This window comes from Amphiprion ocellaris, chromosome 17 (genome assembly GCF_022539595.1).
Source record: "Amphiprion ocellaris isolate individual 3 ecotype Okinawa chromosome 17, ASM2253959v1, whole genome shotgun sequence".
Lineage (NCBI taxonomy): Eukaryota > Metazoa > Chordata > Actinopteri > Pomacentridae > Amphiprion > Amphiprion ocellaris.
The window spans coordinates 3,321,491-3,339,072 of NC_072782.1; the positions used below are offsets into that span (position 1 = coordinate 3,321,491).

General features: G+C 37.8%; 2 protein-coding genes across 3 annotated transcripts in view; both read right to left on the reverse strand.

Annotated features, from left to right (window-relative positions):
- Positions 1–3,250: 3,250 nt before the first annotated feature.
- On the reverse strand, positions 3,251–13,494 carry si:ch211-222n4.2 (uncharacterized protein LOC101885505 homolog). Its single transcript, XM_023285805.3, has 7 exons — positions 11,614–13,494; positions 10,154–10,201; positions 8,358–8,475; positions 7,359–7,557; positions 7,183–7,283; positions 7,050–7,109; positions 3,251–6,029 (listed from the first exon to the last, which is right to left on the reverse strand). The coding sequence occupies exons 1-7, from the start codon at positions 11,906–11,908 to the stop codon at positions 5,903–5,905; spliced, it is 948 nt and encodes a 315-aa protein (XP_023141573.1). The 5' UTR covers positions 11,909–13,494; the 3' UTR covers positions 3,251–5,902.
- Positions 13,495–13,641: 147 nt separating this feature from the next.
- The window catches only part of ulk1b (unc-51 like autophagy activating kinase 1), a 37,810-nt gene continuing 33,869 nt past the window's right edge, over positions 13,642–17,582 (reverse strand). For both annotated transcript variants that reach the window (XM_023285804.3, XM_055019309.1), the window contains exon 27: positions 13,642–17,444. In XM_023285804.3, the coding sequence (XP_023141572.2) occupies positions 17,389–17,444 (56 nt within the window). In that variant the 3' untranslated portion in view covers positions 13,642–17,388. The remainder of the gene's footprint in view (positions 17,445–17,582) is intronic.

The following is a 17,582-nucleotide window of genomic DNA, read 5'->3' on the forward strand; positions in this document are numbered from 1 at the left end:
ATCAGGGGTGTCAAACTCATCTTAGTTCAGGTTCCACATTCAGCCCAATTTGATCTCCAGTGGACCGGACCAGTTAAATCACAGCATAATGACCTATAAATAACCACAACTCCAAATTTTTCTTTTGTTTTAGTGCAAAAAAGTACATTCTGAAAATGTTCATATTTAAGAAATTATCTTTTTACAAAACATTATGAACAACCTGAAAACAAAAAATAGGCAAAAAATTGGACAAAAAAGTTACAAAGCGACCAAAAAACAAACAACACAAAAACAAGACACAAAACAACAAAAATGATTCACAAAACAATGAATAAAGCAAAGCACAAAATGACAAAAGTAAGACAAAAAAACACAAACGAGACAAAAAGGAAACAAAACGAAAAGCAAAACGACAAAAACACGAGACAAATGACAAAAGTCAGATAAAAGAAAAGGACAAAACACAAAAACAGGACAAAATATTAGAAAAATGAGACACAAACTGACAAAAGCGAGACACAAAACAGCAAAAGTGAAAAACAAAATGGCAAAAATGAGACAAAGGACATGAAACAAAACAAAACAGAGACAAAAAATTAGACAAAAAAGTTACAAAGTCACAAAAAACGAGACAAATGAGACAGACAAGACAAAAAACACAAAACGACACAAAACAACGAATAAAGCAAAACAAAATGACAAAAATGAGACAAAAACACAAACAAAAAGGAAACAAAATGACAAAAACGAGAAACAAAATGACAAAAACGTGAGACAAACGACAAAAATCTGACAAGAAATGACAAAAAACAAAAACAAGATAAAATATCACAAAAATGAGACACAAAGAGACAAAAGAGCAATCTAGTATTTTACTTTATGATCAAAACAACTTGTCATGGTCTAGAAATTATTTTAAATTTATAGTTTTACTAATTTACAATCTGCAGTTATTGTCTTCTCTGGAATTTTTACACTTTGAGGGCCGGACTGGACCCTCTGGGGGACTGCTTTTGGCCCACGGGCCGCATGTTGGACACCCCTGGTCTATAGCTTCCTTAGCAACCAGCTTATATGCTTGAAATATAAGTTCAGGTGTTCAGCACATTTGCTCCATTTTATGGCAACATTAGAAAGTTTTACATATTTCCCTATTTTCATTTCCTGTTGTTCTCCAAGTTCCGCTCCATTCAGTCTCATAATAAGTATTATGTGGCTCAGAGCTGTGACACATCGATGTGGAGCTCTCCAACCTACCCGACCCAGAACACAATCTGCTGAAAGGGAGCGAGCCAATTTGAATGCAGGGGGCAGCACATCCACAAAAGAAGCCCAAATAAAACGAAATGGAAAACAAAAGAGGGCGTTAGAAAACAGTAGCTGTCCAGTGTAGCGGAACAACTTCTGCTCAGTGATGAAAGTAAAATATATAAAGAGGTGGCTGTGTTCCTGTGGTGACTGAGGTTTCAGTGAGCAGGCCTCATGAGGCTACAGCTGGCACAGAGCAGCTCTCATCACTGCAACACTGGCTGAATTTTAATAGATCTGCACCCACTGGCTCTTAATGGCTAAAGCCTGCCAGTTCCCACATTTCCACAAAGATGCAGTGATGCAACAAATTGGGATTGGGAAAAAAATGAGCTCCTCTTCCTCAGAAATATATGTGAAAATGCTGCTGTTTAGCATTCAGTGCATGTGTACCCGTGTTCAAAGCATGTATTTGATTTAGTTTGGAGATGACAGTCTGGGAGTCCATCAGTTTACACATAATTGTTTTTTTGAGACCTTTGGAATGCACGAGCTGCACAGTGAACAGGAAGTTAAAACCGAAAGTCATTTTGTTGTATTTTGGAAGTAAAGCTAAGGTGAGTCATGACATACCTATGTATGAGCTGCTGTCAAACTATTTGACTGAATTCAGACTCAGAAAGGAGATTTCCTCAGAAATATCACCATCTAGTGGATAAATGAAAGAGACAACGTCTGTATTTTAACCCTTTTGTCGTCCTGCGGGTCAAAATTGAGCCATTTTACAGTTTGAAAATGTGGAGAAAAATATATTTTCACAGTGAAACTTCTGATGTCCATATTTTCAATATATTTGGGAAATCTTTGAACATTTTTTGGTGAAAAAAAAGAAATGTTAAAAATGTTTCTTAAGAACATTCACAAAAAATCAACCAAAATCCAGCGAATTTTGCTGGATTTTGGTTGATTTTTATGAGTGTTCTTAAAGAAAATATTAGAAGTTTTACTGATATATATGTAATCACCTTAAATATTTTTAGGATTTTTTGGGAAGATTTTTACTCATTTTTTGACAATTTACAAGAATTTTCTTGCCAAATTTAGGAGATTTTAAAAAATAAATAAATAAATAAAACTTTTAAGGGAAACTTTTAAGGAATTATTGGAATTTTCTTCCTGAAGGTTTTGCAAATTTTCAGAAATGTAGGGAATTTTTTTGCTGAATTTTTGGATGTTTTTCAGACCAGGAAACAATAGCAGCGCTGCGTTGTAGTGACTGGACGGGAGTATTACCTCACCAGATAACAGTAAAACTTCTAAGCCTCTAGAGGTGGAGTATGCTAAGCCTGTTTTATGTCTGCATGCAGTTCTTGACATGCCCCACGTTGTTGCACAATTAGAGGTTTTGATTATGAAATGAGACCACATGCTTTTACATTTGTTGATCTGAAGACATCTCAGTGATCAGTGTTTCTGTAACAATATAGAACGTGAGGTCTCTAGTAAGATATTTAAGGCAGGAAATTTATTTCAAGAGCTTTATTTAACCCTCCTGTTGTCCTCATTTACAGGCACCAAAAAATATTGTTTCCTGGTCTGAAAAAAATCCAAAAATTCAACAAAAAATTCCCCAAATTTCTGAAAATTTGCAAAACCTTCAGGAAGAAAATTCCAAGAATTCCTTAAAAATTTCCCTTAAAAGTTTTCTTTTAAAAAATCCCTCAAATTTGGCAAGAAAATTCTTGTAAATATTTTCAAAAAATGAGTAAAAATCTTCCAAAAAAATCCTAAAAATATATAAAGTGATTACATATATATTAGTAAAACTTCTAATATTCTCTAAAGAACATTCACAAAAAAAAATCAACCAAAATCCAGTGAATTTCACTGGATTTTGATTGATTTTTTTTTTTGGTGAATGTTCTTAAGAAACATTTTTAACATTTCTTTTTTCCACCAAAACATGTTCAAAGATTTCCCAGGAATGTTGAAAATGTGGACATCAGAAGTTTCACTGTGAAAATATATATTTTTTCCACATTTTCAAACTTTAAAACAGGTCAATTTTGACCCGCAGGACGGCAGGAGGGTTAACTGGATCTGAGCCATGACAACATAAACAAAGCTGTGTGAGATGCGAGAGACGTAGTAGTGAGTTGTAACGTGTCCTAAAATACATTTCTGTAAAGCACATGAATTCTTTCTTCACGTTTCAGTGTGTTGTGTCTTTTGTTTACAGCTTTTAAACAACCACTTCCTCATACTTCTAGCTACAACTAAAAGAAGCCGCAGGTTTGGTCCTTCAGAGTCGACTCTCTGCAGCATGTGTGTGTGTTCAGAGGAGTCAAACCAGGTTAATACTGTTCAACCACACTCTAGAGTTTGTCACTAAATAGTTCCACAGACATGCAGTGGAGAGGCCACTTAGGAAGACGGTGGATGTTTCTGTCTTTTTTACATGAAAACTTCTCTGACATGCAGATCTAAGGAAGACTAATGAAGGCCTTTGCTGAATATTTGTATGTCGTTTGTGGGTTTTGTGGAGTTCATGTTGTTCTATTTAATTTTACGCAGCACACACTATATACTCTATGCATATTATCTATCAGTTACTACAGAAGCCTCTTCAGAAAAGAAAGGATACAGGAAACAAAGTGTATGAGTGAGAACATGAAGGCTCCACATCAGGCACGATCATCACGTTTGCATCAAATTAACAACACAACGGCCACTTAAAATGTCCAAACGGAGAACAGCTGCACTAATTATCACAGTAAACTGCACGATTGGCACGTCTATAATGCTGAAGCAACTTGTGAAGGCTGTAAATGATACGAAATGATAACATATATTTGCATAATTGACATTAAAGTAGCAGGAATGCAGCTACAGAAAGCAGGGTGAGCTGTTGCTGACTTTGTATCACGTACAACTAAAAAGACTTGTAGAAAGAGGAAGCGGCACCTTCCCAGTCTGTGAGAAAACAAATCACAAAGAAAACACTCTTTGTTTTTGTTGAGACAACTCATTTATTTTGTGTTAATCTTTCATTTGCGCTGATAACTGATAACACCTGCTCCATACAGTGTTGTCTGCTACAAAAAAAGTCTCTCCTGTGTAAGATTTGTTTTGGGTTTTAGCACTGAAGAAGATTTTGTAGTTTTAAAAGTGACATGTAATTATTTCTATATAATTGGCAGAATTCTAATCGTGCAGTGAACAGTAGATATTACCATTTAAACATTGAGATGTCCTACAAAGCAATGCTTGATAAAAATATAAATAAATGAATATACTACGACAGTGCAAAGCTAGGATTCTCACCTTCTTTATATGAGGAGATTTTAAAGCTTTTAGGTCAGGGGTGTCCAACATGCGGCCCGCGGGCCAACAGCGGTCCTCCAGAGGGTCTAATCCGGCCCTCAAAGTGTAAAAATTCCAGAGAAGACATTAACTGCAGATTGTAAATTAGTAAAACTATAAATTTAGAATGATTTCTAGACCACGACAAGTTGTTTGGATCATAAAGTAAAATATTAGATTGTTCATTGTTCTTTTGTCATTTTGTGTCTCATTTTTGTAATATTTTGTCTTGCTTTTCTTGTTTTTTGTCTTTTTTGTCATTTTGTGTCTTTTTTCATTTTGCTTGTGTTGTTTGTCCATTTTTTTGTTGCTTTGTAACTTTTCATCTTTTTTTTGTTTTGTTTCATGTTGTTTGTCTCATTTTTTGTTATTTTGTGTCTCACTTTTGTGGTTTTGTGTCTCGTTTTTGTAATATATTGTCTGACTTTTGTCGTTTGTCTCATGTTTTTGTTTTGTTTCTCATTTTTGTGTTTCCTTTTTGTCTCGCTTCTGTTTTCTGTCTTATTTGTGTCATTTTGAGTTTTGCTTCATTCGTTGTTTTGTGTATCGTTTGTCGTTTTGTGGGTTTTTTTGACTCACTTGTGTTGTTTGTCTATTTTTTTGTCGTTTTGTGTCTAATTTTTGTAATGTTTTGTCCTGTTTTAATTGTTTTTTGTCTTTTCTTGTCTGACTTTTGTTGTTTTGATCATACAGTAAAATACTAGATTATTCAGTTCCAGATAGCTGTGACTAAATATTTGTGCCTTTGTAGAAACTCTGATCTATAAGTTGTAATGTGTACAGAAGGTACATTTTTGCACTAACACAAAGGGAAAATGTGGAGTTGTGGTTATTTATAGGTTATTATGCTGTGATTTTACTATTGGGCTGAATGTGGAACCTGAATTAAACTGAGTTTGACAGCCCTGTTTTAAGTCTATAAACCTTCATTTGTTTGATTCTGTGCTTCAAGACCTACAGACCTGTTTAAAAGCAGACATAGTGATGTCATAGCAGGATAACCAACAATGTTTTGGTGATGGCTCCATTTACAGGACGCCCTGCTGCTAACTGTGCCTGCTGGTTTTCTGTCAAAGCTTCGTAGGACACTTATTAGAACTGAGCCATCATTGATGTTATTCATGCAATCTGTGCTTTTCCTGCTGTGACGAGTCAAAATGGCAATTAGCGTCTTCTTTAAAACATGAAACATGAAAACGTGGATCAGAAATAGTTTTAAACTGTTATCTATTAGTGGGGGTTTATTTGTTTTGCGACCTGAGGTTTTCCAGACCATTAAAAGCTCCTCACTGTGGCGGTTCTGATCCCGTCAATGCACTGTCCTTTTAAACCGGTCTCTCTGCACAGCACGAATCCTCCTCTGTCTCTCTGCGATGGTGGAGCCGAGGCTCTGCTTCAGGGCTGGGAGGACGACTCCACACTGGGAGGGAGCAGACCTGAGAAAGGATATGAGGATTTACCTGAGATGGACAACTTGTCTGGCTTTCTGACACGAAAACTTCTGTCTCGGTTACAAATGGCAGCTTTGGGCTAAGAAGTACAATGGAGGTTTAAGACCTTCTGTATTTGGGTCAATATAAAACTGAGGGACTTTTGAAGTCCATGGGATATATCTTGCATACATTTTTATTAAAAGTAAAACAAGTATGTTTTTATGTTATTATGGTCATGTCTTTACAAATTCCAGAATTATTTATTATGTAAACAATCACTTATTAATAAAAAATGACTGGATATCACTAAAATGCCAATTATGTTACAAAAAGTCCCGCAATTATACATTGACCCGTCCAGGATGACTTAAAAATGATCCGTAATTATGGAAAATTAGTCCAAAATGACGTGAAATTTGTCCTAAATGACTAAAATTTTCCCAGAAATACAAAAATGATCCAAAATGATGAGAAAAGATCCAAGCTGACATAAAACTTGTTGGAACCGACAAGAAAATTGTCCAAAATGACTTAAAAGTTGTCCACAATGACTCAAAAATTGTCCAAAATGATTTGAATATTTGTCCAAAATGACTGGAAAATGATCCATAACTACAGAAAATGAGTGCAGAATGATATGAAATTTGTCCTAAATGATTTGAATATTTGTCCAAAATGACTTGAAAATGATCCATAACTACAGAAAATGAGTGCAGAATGACATGAAATTTGTCCTAAATGATTTGAAAATTATCCCAAAGACACAAAAATGATCCAAAATGACAAGAAATGATCCAAGCTGACATAAAACTTGTTGAAACTGACTCGAAAATTGTCCAGGTGAATATATAAGGTTAGAGGTAGGAATCTTTCTCTAAAAATGCCATGTGGTGTTTGGTTAAATGTTGATTTTAGGCCTGAAAGCAGCAAAAATGTCAACTATGATACAAAAAGTCCCGCCATTATATATCGACCCATTTCATTAAAAACTTCAAAGCACCATAAGAAAAAAGATTCACATACGTTTTTTCTGGAAGTAGCGGAAGACCAAGTTTTGGAAATTTCTTGTCTTCAAACGATTTGCTGTAAAAAGTAGAGAAGTTTTATCACAACTCTGCTGCTCTTTCCTCATCAACATGTGATGGTGTGACTTTACCAGGTTCCATCGACGAGGTAGGCCTTGGTCAGGATGTAGTTCTCTGGGGTGAGTTTCTTGCTCAGAACGATGTCTTTCAGCAGCGCCTTCACACGTATGATCTAGACGACACACTGTCAAGCATTTTCACACTCCACAAATCTGTACAGAACCTGTATCAGATGATGGTTACCTACTTCCTGAGACTGTAAGCTGTTGGCGTTGTAAAGCTGCCGGATGATGACCTCACACTCCTGCAGCGTGGGCGGCCGTGGTGGACGGGACGGGCTGCTGTGGATCCGTAGAGGCTGGAACGAAGTGATGAGGCGTCCCGTCATCTCAGCGCCGTCGTCCTGATGCCAGGCCGAGCCCACAGCTTCACGGCCCTCTCCGATGCTTCTCCACCCGAGTCAGAGAGAAAATATCAGTTAAAAGCAAGAGAACAGCTGCAGTTTCTGCTGTGAATGCGAAGCTGCTACACCTACAGGTACCAAACTAGGTTCAGTTAAACCTCGTGTCGTCCTGCGGGTCAAAATTGACCTGGTTTAAAGTTTGAAAATGTGGAAAAAATATATATTTTCACAGTGAAACTTCTGACGTCCACATTTTCAACATTTTTGGGAAATCTGAGGAAATTTTTGATGGAAAAAAGAAATGTTAAAAATGTTTCTTTAAGAACATTCACATAAAAATCAACCAAAATCCAGTGAATTTTGCTAGATTTTGGTTGATTTTTTTGTGAATGTTCAATATCAGACATCATTGGTATTTACACCTTTCAAGGCACCATGATTTAAAGTGACACATAAAGTATACTGTAAGAAGAAACACCAGAAATCAGAGTAGATGCAAATCTGGACTACGCTTTGACTTAGACAAAACAAAACACACCGCTGGCCATTTGCAGTCTAATCTGCACCCTTGGTGTTCCTCTACATGTGGTGTTTGTTGTTGCACATCTTCCTAGTGTGATTAATGATGTGGACAGTGGTATTTCTGCATCTCACTTGTTCTTTGTACTACAGAGTACTTGTGTATTTACATCAGCATTCACTATGAGATGAGATATTCATTGAATTTTTAGTAAAATCACAATACAGCCGAAATCTACACTATGATCACACTACATGATTACTGAGGCAGGCAGTTAGAGGAGGTAGTAAACGAGCATCAGGTGTAGTTAGAGGCAGATGAACCTGACAGCCTGGTCCTGAGAGGCTCGGGTGTCCTGCAGCGGCTCCTCCAGGTAGAGTCCAGCGTGGGCTTCTCTGCCCTGAGTGGGTGGTCTGACGTCACGACGACTGGGAGTCAATCCTGGAAGAAAGAGAAGCCAAGATGAACCCAACTGCTGTGCTTTAACCCTGGTGTCGTCCTGCGGGTCAAAACTGACCTGGTTTAAAGTTTGAAAATGTGGAGAAAAAAATACATTTTCACAGTGAAACTTCTGATGTCCACATTTTCAACATTTTTGGGAAATCTTTGAACATTTTGTGGTGGAAAAAAAGAAATGTTAAAAAAAGTTTCTCAAGAGTATTCACCAAAAAATCTATTTTTTGGGGGGAAGATTTTGATGTGAATGTTCTTAAAGAAAATATTAGAAGTTTTACTGATATATATGGAATCACTTTAGATATTTTAAGGATTTTTTGGAAGATTTTTACTCATTTTTGAAAATATTTACAAGAATTTTCTTGCCAAATTTGGGGGAATTTTTTAAAAAATAAAACTAAGGGAAACTTTAAAGGAATTATTCTAATTTTCTTCCAGAAGATTTTGCAAATTTTCAGAAATTTGGGGAATTTTTTGCTGAATTTTTGGACTTTTCTCAGACAAAGAAACAATATTTTTTTGTGCCTGTAAATGAGAACAAGAAGAGGGTTAAAAGGTATCTGAAATGCTATTGCTGGTGTTATTGTGGGTCAGTACGCAGGATTATTTTATGGTCGTAATGGATTTGGAGGATTTGTGAATCGTTGTGATTGGCTTATTCAAGAGTTTTTATTTTATTAGTGTAGCCAAAAGCTCAGATTATCATATTACATCTCAACTTAATTCCACAAACAATGCTCTATATCTCAGTACATACAATAAATTATCACAATGTTTGATTACTTATAACTTGAGAGAGGATTTTATCTAGAGGTAAAAGTAAGACAAAAACACAAGCGAGACAAAAAGGAAAAACAAAATGACAAAAACATGAGACAAATGACAAAAGTCAGATTAGAAAACATGACCAAAAACCAGAAAAAATATTAGAAAAATGAGACACGAAATGACAAAAATAAGACATAAAATGACAAAAAATTAGACAAATGACACAAAAAAATTAAACAAAAAGCTCCAGTGTGACCAAAAAATGGACAAACTACAAGCAAGACAAAAAAGACACAAAATCACAAAAACGACAAAAGTCAGACAAAAAACAACACAAACAAGACAAAATATTACAAAAATGAGACACAAAACGACAAAAATGAGACACAAAATGACAAAAATGAGACACAAAATGACAAAAATGAGACACAAAACAACATAACTGAGAAACAAAATGCCCCAAAAAATTGGACAAAATGATGCAAGCGAGCCAAAAAGGAAGCATTACAAGACATAAATGAGAAACAAAAACATCAGACAAGCAACAAAAGTTTCACAAAAAAGACAAAAAACAACACAAACAAGAAAAAATATTACAAAAATAAGACAAAAAAGAACAATGACCAATCTCGTATTTTACTTTATGATCAAAACAATTTGTCATGGTCTAGAAATTATTTTAAATTTATAGTTTTACTAATTTACAATCTGCAGCTAATGTCTTCTCTGGAATTTTTACACTTTGAGGACCAGATTGGACCCTCTGGAGGACCGCTTTTGGCCCACGGGCCTCATGTTGGACACCCCTGCTTTAAAGTTTAAAATTGTGCAAGAGCATTGACTTTTATACACCTGTTTACAGTGTAAACATCAATAAGTAAGGAGTCCATCTTACCTTTTCTACTTGACTTGGGCAGCTCCATTATCAGCTTATACTGCAGCTCTGCAACGTCCATAACAAGAGAAGCTTCAGTGCATCAAACCACCGTGTCCACCATGTGTGGACAGAGACCTGACTGCTCTGGTGGTGGTTGATGCCTGAAACACTGAGCAGCAATGCGGTTTGTTCTGCAAAGTGACACCGGATCTCCATCCACCTCCCACTGAGAACCCATCAAAACCCTGGGGTTGCTAAGCGACCACCATGCCTAGATAGAATGTCCGTCCTGTCAGCAGCTCATCAGGAGACAGTCAGGTCTCTGTCATTAACCAGAGTTCATTACATAAGGTCACCCCTGCTAAATGGAAAATAACGATATGAATTCTTTAGATTAATTGTTTGCCCTTCTGGGCCATGAAGTTGGCTGATTCCTTGATGAATCCCATAACTTTGCAGTTGCCTACTGGGAATAATCAGGTCCTCTGTCTTTTAATCCATTTTATAGGAAAGAGTCTCAGAGAGGCCAAATTGGAACATTGTTTAAAAGCGTCTTAAATTTAAACTCTTTGGCTTTTTAATGATCTTATAACTTTAAATATTATGCTCTCAGTTTATAAATGCTCCTCAATTTTAAATTTCTGATCCTCCATCCCATAAACCACTTTGCATCGACTGTTTTTAAAAGTATGTCGTCCTACAATTAACCCTGTAAGACCCAAATGTAGAAAAAAAATGAGCAAAAAAAATTAGAAAAAAATAGATGATAATAATATGTGTGTAATATATATATAAAAATATAGAAAAGAGCAAAAATAAATAAAACAAAAAATAGATAATAATAATAATATAAACCCAAATACAGAAAATATGAGCAAAATAGACAACAATAATAAAAAATATAATAATAATAATAATAATATTAAATCAAATATGGGAAAAAAATGCGCAAAAAATAAAATATAAAAATATATATGAAAATATATATAAAGATTATATATATATTTATATATACATTTATACAATAATACATATATATCATTTTTTATATTTTATTTATTTTTTTGCCCATTTTTATATATATATATATATATATATATATATATACATACATATATATATATACATATATATATATATACATATATATATATATACATATATATATACATACATACATACATACACATACATACATACATATATATATATACACACACACATATATATACGTGTGTGTGTGTGTGTGTGTATAAACTGTGGGTTTTACACTGTTAAAGCTTACGAATTCTTTTGTAATCAACGCTATCTAGCATTATTTTCATTACAAATTCATCATAATTTTCGAAAATTTTCCGTTACACATCCAAGTGAACTTCTTAAAACAAGGTTAAAATGTCCAGTAATCAATAAAAGTACTTTCTAAGTCCATTCTCTCTCATTCCTGCCCTTGTTCCACCTCCCACCGGTCTCTTCACCTTTATTCTCCCGCCTCAGATACTCTATTTCTGCGTGGAGCTTCTCCAGAGTGTCCTGGTGCTGCTGCTGGAGGAACTGGAGGTTCCTATGCAGGGACTCTACCCGGGGGTCGGAGCCGCTGTGCCGGGGCTCCTCTGCGGCCGCTGGCCCCGCTCCTCTGTCCGCCGGGGGCACAGCAGGCAGCGGCTGCAGCTGCAGCTGGTCGGCCGGTACCCGTCGCGGGGAGCGAGGCTTCCCGAGGCGCCCGACTCTGGTCCAGTGGGGCAAATGCCGAACCGGGGGCAGGTTGGACATGTCTCCGGTTCTAACGGCTAACGAACCGTCTTCAGTTCTTTGATTTCGACGACGACTAGCTCACAAGCGACGCAGCATATTTAGCCAGCGGTGTTCCTCCTCCCATTATGACCCAGATAAGACTAGTTACCCAACAACAACCAGCTAGTCAGCTAAGCTAGGCTGCTAGTAAACACTAACTTTTGCTCTCATTTGACATGCACGGACTGACACACAACGTTGCCATGACAACTGCTTCTAGTGTCTTTGGGCCCTTTTGATTGCCTTTCAGGCAAGACCCGCCTCCTTGAATATGATTGGCAGAACTACCCTCTAATCAGAAGCCAGAAGTCATTTACACATAACCGATTGATTGGTGGAGCTTGGTGTGGGCGGGGCTTCCGGCAGGTTGCATTCAAAGCAACAGTATTTGGAATTGAGTGTCTGAATGCATCTACAGCACGGTGTTAAACATGCAGCCCGCGGCCCAAAACCGGCCCTCAAAGTGTAAAAATTCCAGAGAAGACATTAACTGCAGAACACGCTCCACCGCTTCCCCTTTGATGAGGAGAGGAGCTGCTCTGTCCTCCTGGACCTCCTGTAGTCCACCATGAACTCCTGTAGTCCTCCTGGACCTCCTGTAGTCCTCCTGGACCTCCTGTGGTCCACCGTGACCTCCTGTAGTCCTCCATGACCTCCTGTAGTCCTCCTGGACCTCCTGTAGTCCACGATGACCTCCTTGGTCTTGCTGGTGTTCAGAACAAGGTTGTTATCTGAACACCGCTGAATAAGGTGCTGGATCTCCTCTCTGTAGAGCGTCTCATCATTGTCCCATATGAGACCCACTACGGTGGTGTCGTCAGCAAACTTCACCACCGTGTTTGTGGAGTGGATGGAGATGCAGTCGCTGGTGAATAGTGTGAAGAGGGCTGGACTGAATGCAGCCCTGTGGTGTTCCTGTGCTCAGGACCAGCGTGGAGGACATCCTGTCTCCCATCTCACCCTCTGAGGCCTGTTGGTGAGTAAATCCCTGATCCAGTGACACAGTGATGTGGACAGTCCCAGGTTATGGAGCTTCAGTGTCACCGTATTAAAAGCTGAAGTCCACAAACAGCATCCTCACATAGGTGTTAGAAAGCTGCAGGTGGGTCAGGGCTGTGTGAAGAGTCATGGAGACTGAATCCTGTTGATCTGTTCTCCCTGTAGGTGAACTGATATTTATCCAGACCAGCAGGATGACGTCCTTGATGTGCTTTAGGACGATCCTCTCCAAGCACTTCATAATCACCGGAGTCAGAGCAACAGGGCGCTAATCGTTCAGGCAGGTGACTGCTGATTTTTAAGGCACAATGATGGAGGTTTTGAGGCTGACGGGGACTGTAGCAAGCTGCAGGGACAGGTTGAAAATGTCCAGAAAAACTCCTGCCAGTTGCAATTTCAGAGTGCGACCCGACACCCTATCTGGTCCTTCAGCTTTATTGGTGTTGATTCTCTTCATAGAAGAGCTCACTTGGTGCAGCTGGAGGGAGACTGATGATTACTTGTGTAATACTTTGTTCTATATTTTGGTCTTACAGGGTTAAATAGACCTAATGTATCTATTTAAATTATACAATATGTAGTAAGAGTACAGAGTAGTTGAACTGAATTCTTCTGACGCCATGTTGAACACTGTGGGGTGGAGTCTGGAGTGTTTGATAAGTTCTAGTGGAGGAGAAAAGAAAAGATCCTTGACAGCTGACAACACAACATCATGACCTTTCCTTTCACTTTATTCATGATGCAGCGCCCCAACAGTAAAACAGTAAAGGTTACATCACACACAGGGACACTGAGATAGTGTCTGCTATGGATATGACGACATTAAAACGCTTTTGCGACAATAAGAGACAATATGGAAGATCAAGCAGAAGGCCTAGTCTTTGGAAATGTGTAGGTGGTGTGGTGCTGTTCTCTCCATGCCTGCACTGCGGTATATATATATAGATATACACACACACACACACACACACACACACACAATAACAACAATAACTTAATTTACAATATTTACAGGTAGGCTGACACAGAATTAATAAAATGAAAATGCAAAAATGAAAACACTGGTGTGTTTTCAGCAAACATACAAAAACAATAATCCAAATGAGTGACAGATCTCTCACTGGAGTGCACAACGCCTAATCTTTATGATGGTTACACCTCATGTTGCGATACTTCAAAACTTGTATTAGGGCGCTACCTCCCTACTTCCTGCACCAACCTGCTGTAATCTACCACCGCACTCTTTAGTTATCCCAGCTTTTGCACAAATCGTCTTATTCCGATAGGATTCTAATTAGGATGGCCGACAGCAATGATTGTATGAAACAATAGAAAAGTGACGCATGCATCAGCTTTTATAAAGGGGCTGGAACTTTCTGCTACCTGTTTCTTCAAAGACGTCACATTACTAACTGAACAGAGCAGCACGTGCAGAGACAGAGAGCCTGTGGATGAATTTGTATTAGGAATGTACACTCAAACGAACTTATATCTAAGAAAACCTCAGAGAAAGTCGTCCAACGAAACAAAAAGGCAACAAAGCAAACACACACCATGTAGGTGAATCTGTCCTCCTGTCTGTCCCGCTGACAGTGCTACTGGACCGGCTTCATCGTAAACTATCCTCAGCCACATGTCAGAAAATACACACTTATTCACCATCTTAATTAACTTGAAAAATGCTGAGGAAGTAACACCTTAGAGCAGAGGTGTCAAACATGCGGCCCGTGGGTCAAAAGCGGTCCTCCAGAGGGTCCAATCCGGCCCTCAAAGTGTAAAAATTCCAGAGAAGAAATTATCTGCAGATTGTAAATTAGTAAAACTATAAATTTAAAATAATTTCTAGACCATGACAAGTTGTTTTGATCATAAAGTAAAATACCATATTGCTCACTTTGTCATTTTGTGTCTCGTTTTGGTTTTTTTTGTGTCATTTTTGTCGTTTGGTGTCTTTTTGTCTCGCTTGTGTCATTTGTCAAATTTTTTTGTCGCTTGGTAATTTTTTGGTCTGATTTCTTGTCTGTTTTGTCATTTGTCTCAGTTTTTTTTGTCATTTTGTTTCTTGCTTTTGCTGTTTTGTGTCTTGTTTTTGTAATATTTTGTCCTGTTTTTGTTGTTTTTGTCACTTGTGTTAATTTTTTGTCTTACTTTTGACATTTTGTGTTTTGCTTTATTCGTTGCTTTGCATGTCGTTTCTGGTGTTTTGTATATTTTTTGTCTCGCTTGTGTTGTTTGTTTTTTTATTGTTTTGTTTCTCGCTTTTGTCATTTTTCGTCTCGTTTGTGTCATTTGTTTAATTTTTTGACTCCTTTTTGTTTTGTTTCATGTCTTGTCTCATTTTTTGTCCCTTTTGTCATTTTACATCACATTTCTGGAATATTTTGTCTTGTTTTTGTAATCTTTTTTGTCTGACTTCTGTCATTTTGATTTCAAACTGAATATTTTTCTTCAGAAATTTCAGGTTGTTCATAATGTTTTGTAAAAAAAATAATTCCTTAAATGTGAACATTTTCAGAATGTACTTTTTTGCACTAAAACAAAGACAAAATTTGGAGTTGTAGTTATTTACAGGTTATTATGCTCTGATTTTACTGGTCCGGTCCACTGGAGATCAAACTGGGCTGAATGTGGAACCTGAACTGAGATCAGTTTGACACCCCTGCCTTAGAGGAAGGAAAGTGAACCTGGAAAAAGGAACAGAGGAGCCCTTAGTTTTCAGTGGAGGTCTACCTGAAGTCAATCAAATCAAAGTCACATCTTGCTAGGGCTTCTCAACGAATCTCGCTGCCCGTTAAACACCTCAAACACTTCACACCTGCATGCACACAAACTCCTATCTGAAAGCAACCAAAGCAGGAGATGCAGTTTCCAACTGAGTTAGGGGACGTTGTTAGGATGTATGGCTAAAGTCAACATCAACAACACACAAATATTTCAGGTAAAATACACATTTTCAACCAGCACTCCAAAACCAAACACAATCCACTACTCTCAAATAAAGCACAAAACAATGTAAATCTTTTTTTTCAGTGTAAAGAAACGTTTTCTTTTTTACTTCTTATAGAAATCTTTCTTAAATTTTATAGCTTATACCATCTCTTCGTCGACATTCTCACATCTAACACATGTTTCCGTTTGGACAGTAACTGTAAAACAACTAAAACTGCACTAGAACTCTTCTAAATAAGCAAATCTAAGCATCTACAAAAAGCGTGTTCAGCGTGATCCACTTGTCATCCTTCTCTACAGTACTTCAACAGTGCAAAAACATTCAGACTTTAGCTTTAAGATCAGCCTAAATGTTACTTCTCTAACATTCAGTCCAACATTAATGCCGTTTCTCTTCTACATTCAGATTTGATTATACTCGCTAAACACCGACAGGATTGAAAGATAAAACAAAACAAACAAAAAAAAGATAAAATGTGGAATGGTGTGAAGAAATTGACCAGCTAACAGCAGCGTGTGAGCTCCTGTCCACCTGAAGAACACACCTCAGGTTAACGCAGCATTTTTAACGTGATTGTGAGACCTCTGGATTTAAATCTATATTAAACGTAGCATTGGGGTAATGAATGCTGTCTGGACCCATTTTCTTCCTGCTGCTTCAACAGCAGCCACTTATCAGCACTCATCACATCAAAGCGACGCTTTCTGCACCACATGGTGTTGATTAAAGGACGCGCTCTTTGATATTAAGCAAATATAGAATGAGTAAAGTGTCGAACAGGGTTTCATTTTTGCTAAACCAGTATGGTAACGTACAGTGAGTCTAAAATAAAACATCACACGAAAACAAAACCACTTTTTAAGGTCAATTTGGCAACAGTTTTGTAATAGTGCTTCTACGCACTTCTGCTCACCAACTGCAGCAATAATCTCCACTGTCAGCGAGCGCAATTAAATAAGAGTAAAACCCAGGAAAAATATAAGCCACGGAGGGGAAAAAATTAGGTGTAAGACAGACAGACATTTGATGAGAATGATAAATGGCCATTCCCAGCCTTTCTCGTGTCCTCCTGTAGGCGTGCAGCAGGTTCTGCACATCTCCAGCTTCAGATCTTGGTAAAAGATTAAAGTTTTGTCTATAGAGCTCCTTGTTGCAAAGTCCTAGCGTGAATGTGTTGATCTTAAAAAGCTGTTTATGTATAGATGAGTCCTCTATGTGGCTACTTGGCAATGATTGCTCCTGCATGTGTTGCGCCTGATGAGGAGAATCTTCTTGGCATTTTCAGTCCGCACCGTGTCCAACACCGGTCCGAGTTTAGTGTCGACGAGTGGAAATACTCTCACAGCTCAGCCCTGGAGTTTCAGTGAATCTAAAGCTGTGTGGTTTTCTCGTGAAAACTAGAAGCATTTCTAAGTGAAAACCACGAGACGGAGGCGTAGGTTTGGTTCATTAGTGATGCGCTGAGTGCAAATGACATCATATCCACACTCGGAGAGAAAGTGCAGGACAGTCAAACACAGAGTCCTGACTGCAAAGCTGTGAGGCGACGCTCGATGCACTCCTTACCTGCAAACACAAAGTGAAAGGGAAAGGAGAAAACAGGCAGTGGGTGGTTCAGCAAAACAAGTCAAACACATGCTGTGTGGACGTTTGTTTGGTTTAAAGCAGGGGTGTCAAAATCATTCTAGCTCAGGTTCCACATTC

Coding starts and splice junctions, on each gene's coding strand:
- si:ch211-222n4.2 (XM_023285805.3), bottom strand. CDS start 11,908: ATGTCCAACCTGCCCCCGGTTCGGCATTTGCCCCACTGGACCAGAGTC. Junction 10,202..11,613: donor TCTGAGGCGGGAGAATAAAG/GTGAAGAGACCG, acceptor TGGACGTTGCAG/AGCTGCAGTATAAGCTGATA. Junction 8,476..10,153: donor GCCCAAGTCAAGTAGAAAAG/GTAAGATGGACT, acceptor TCTTTCTTCCAG/GATTGACTCCCAGTCGTCGT.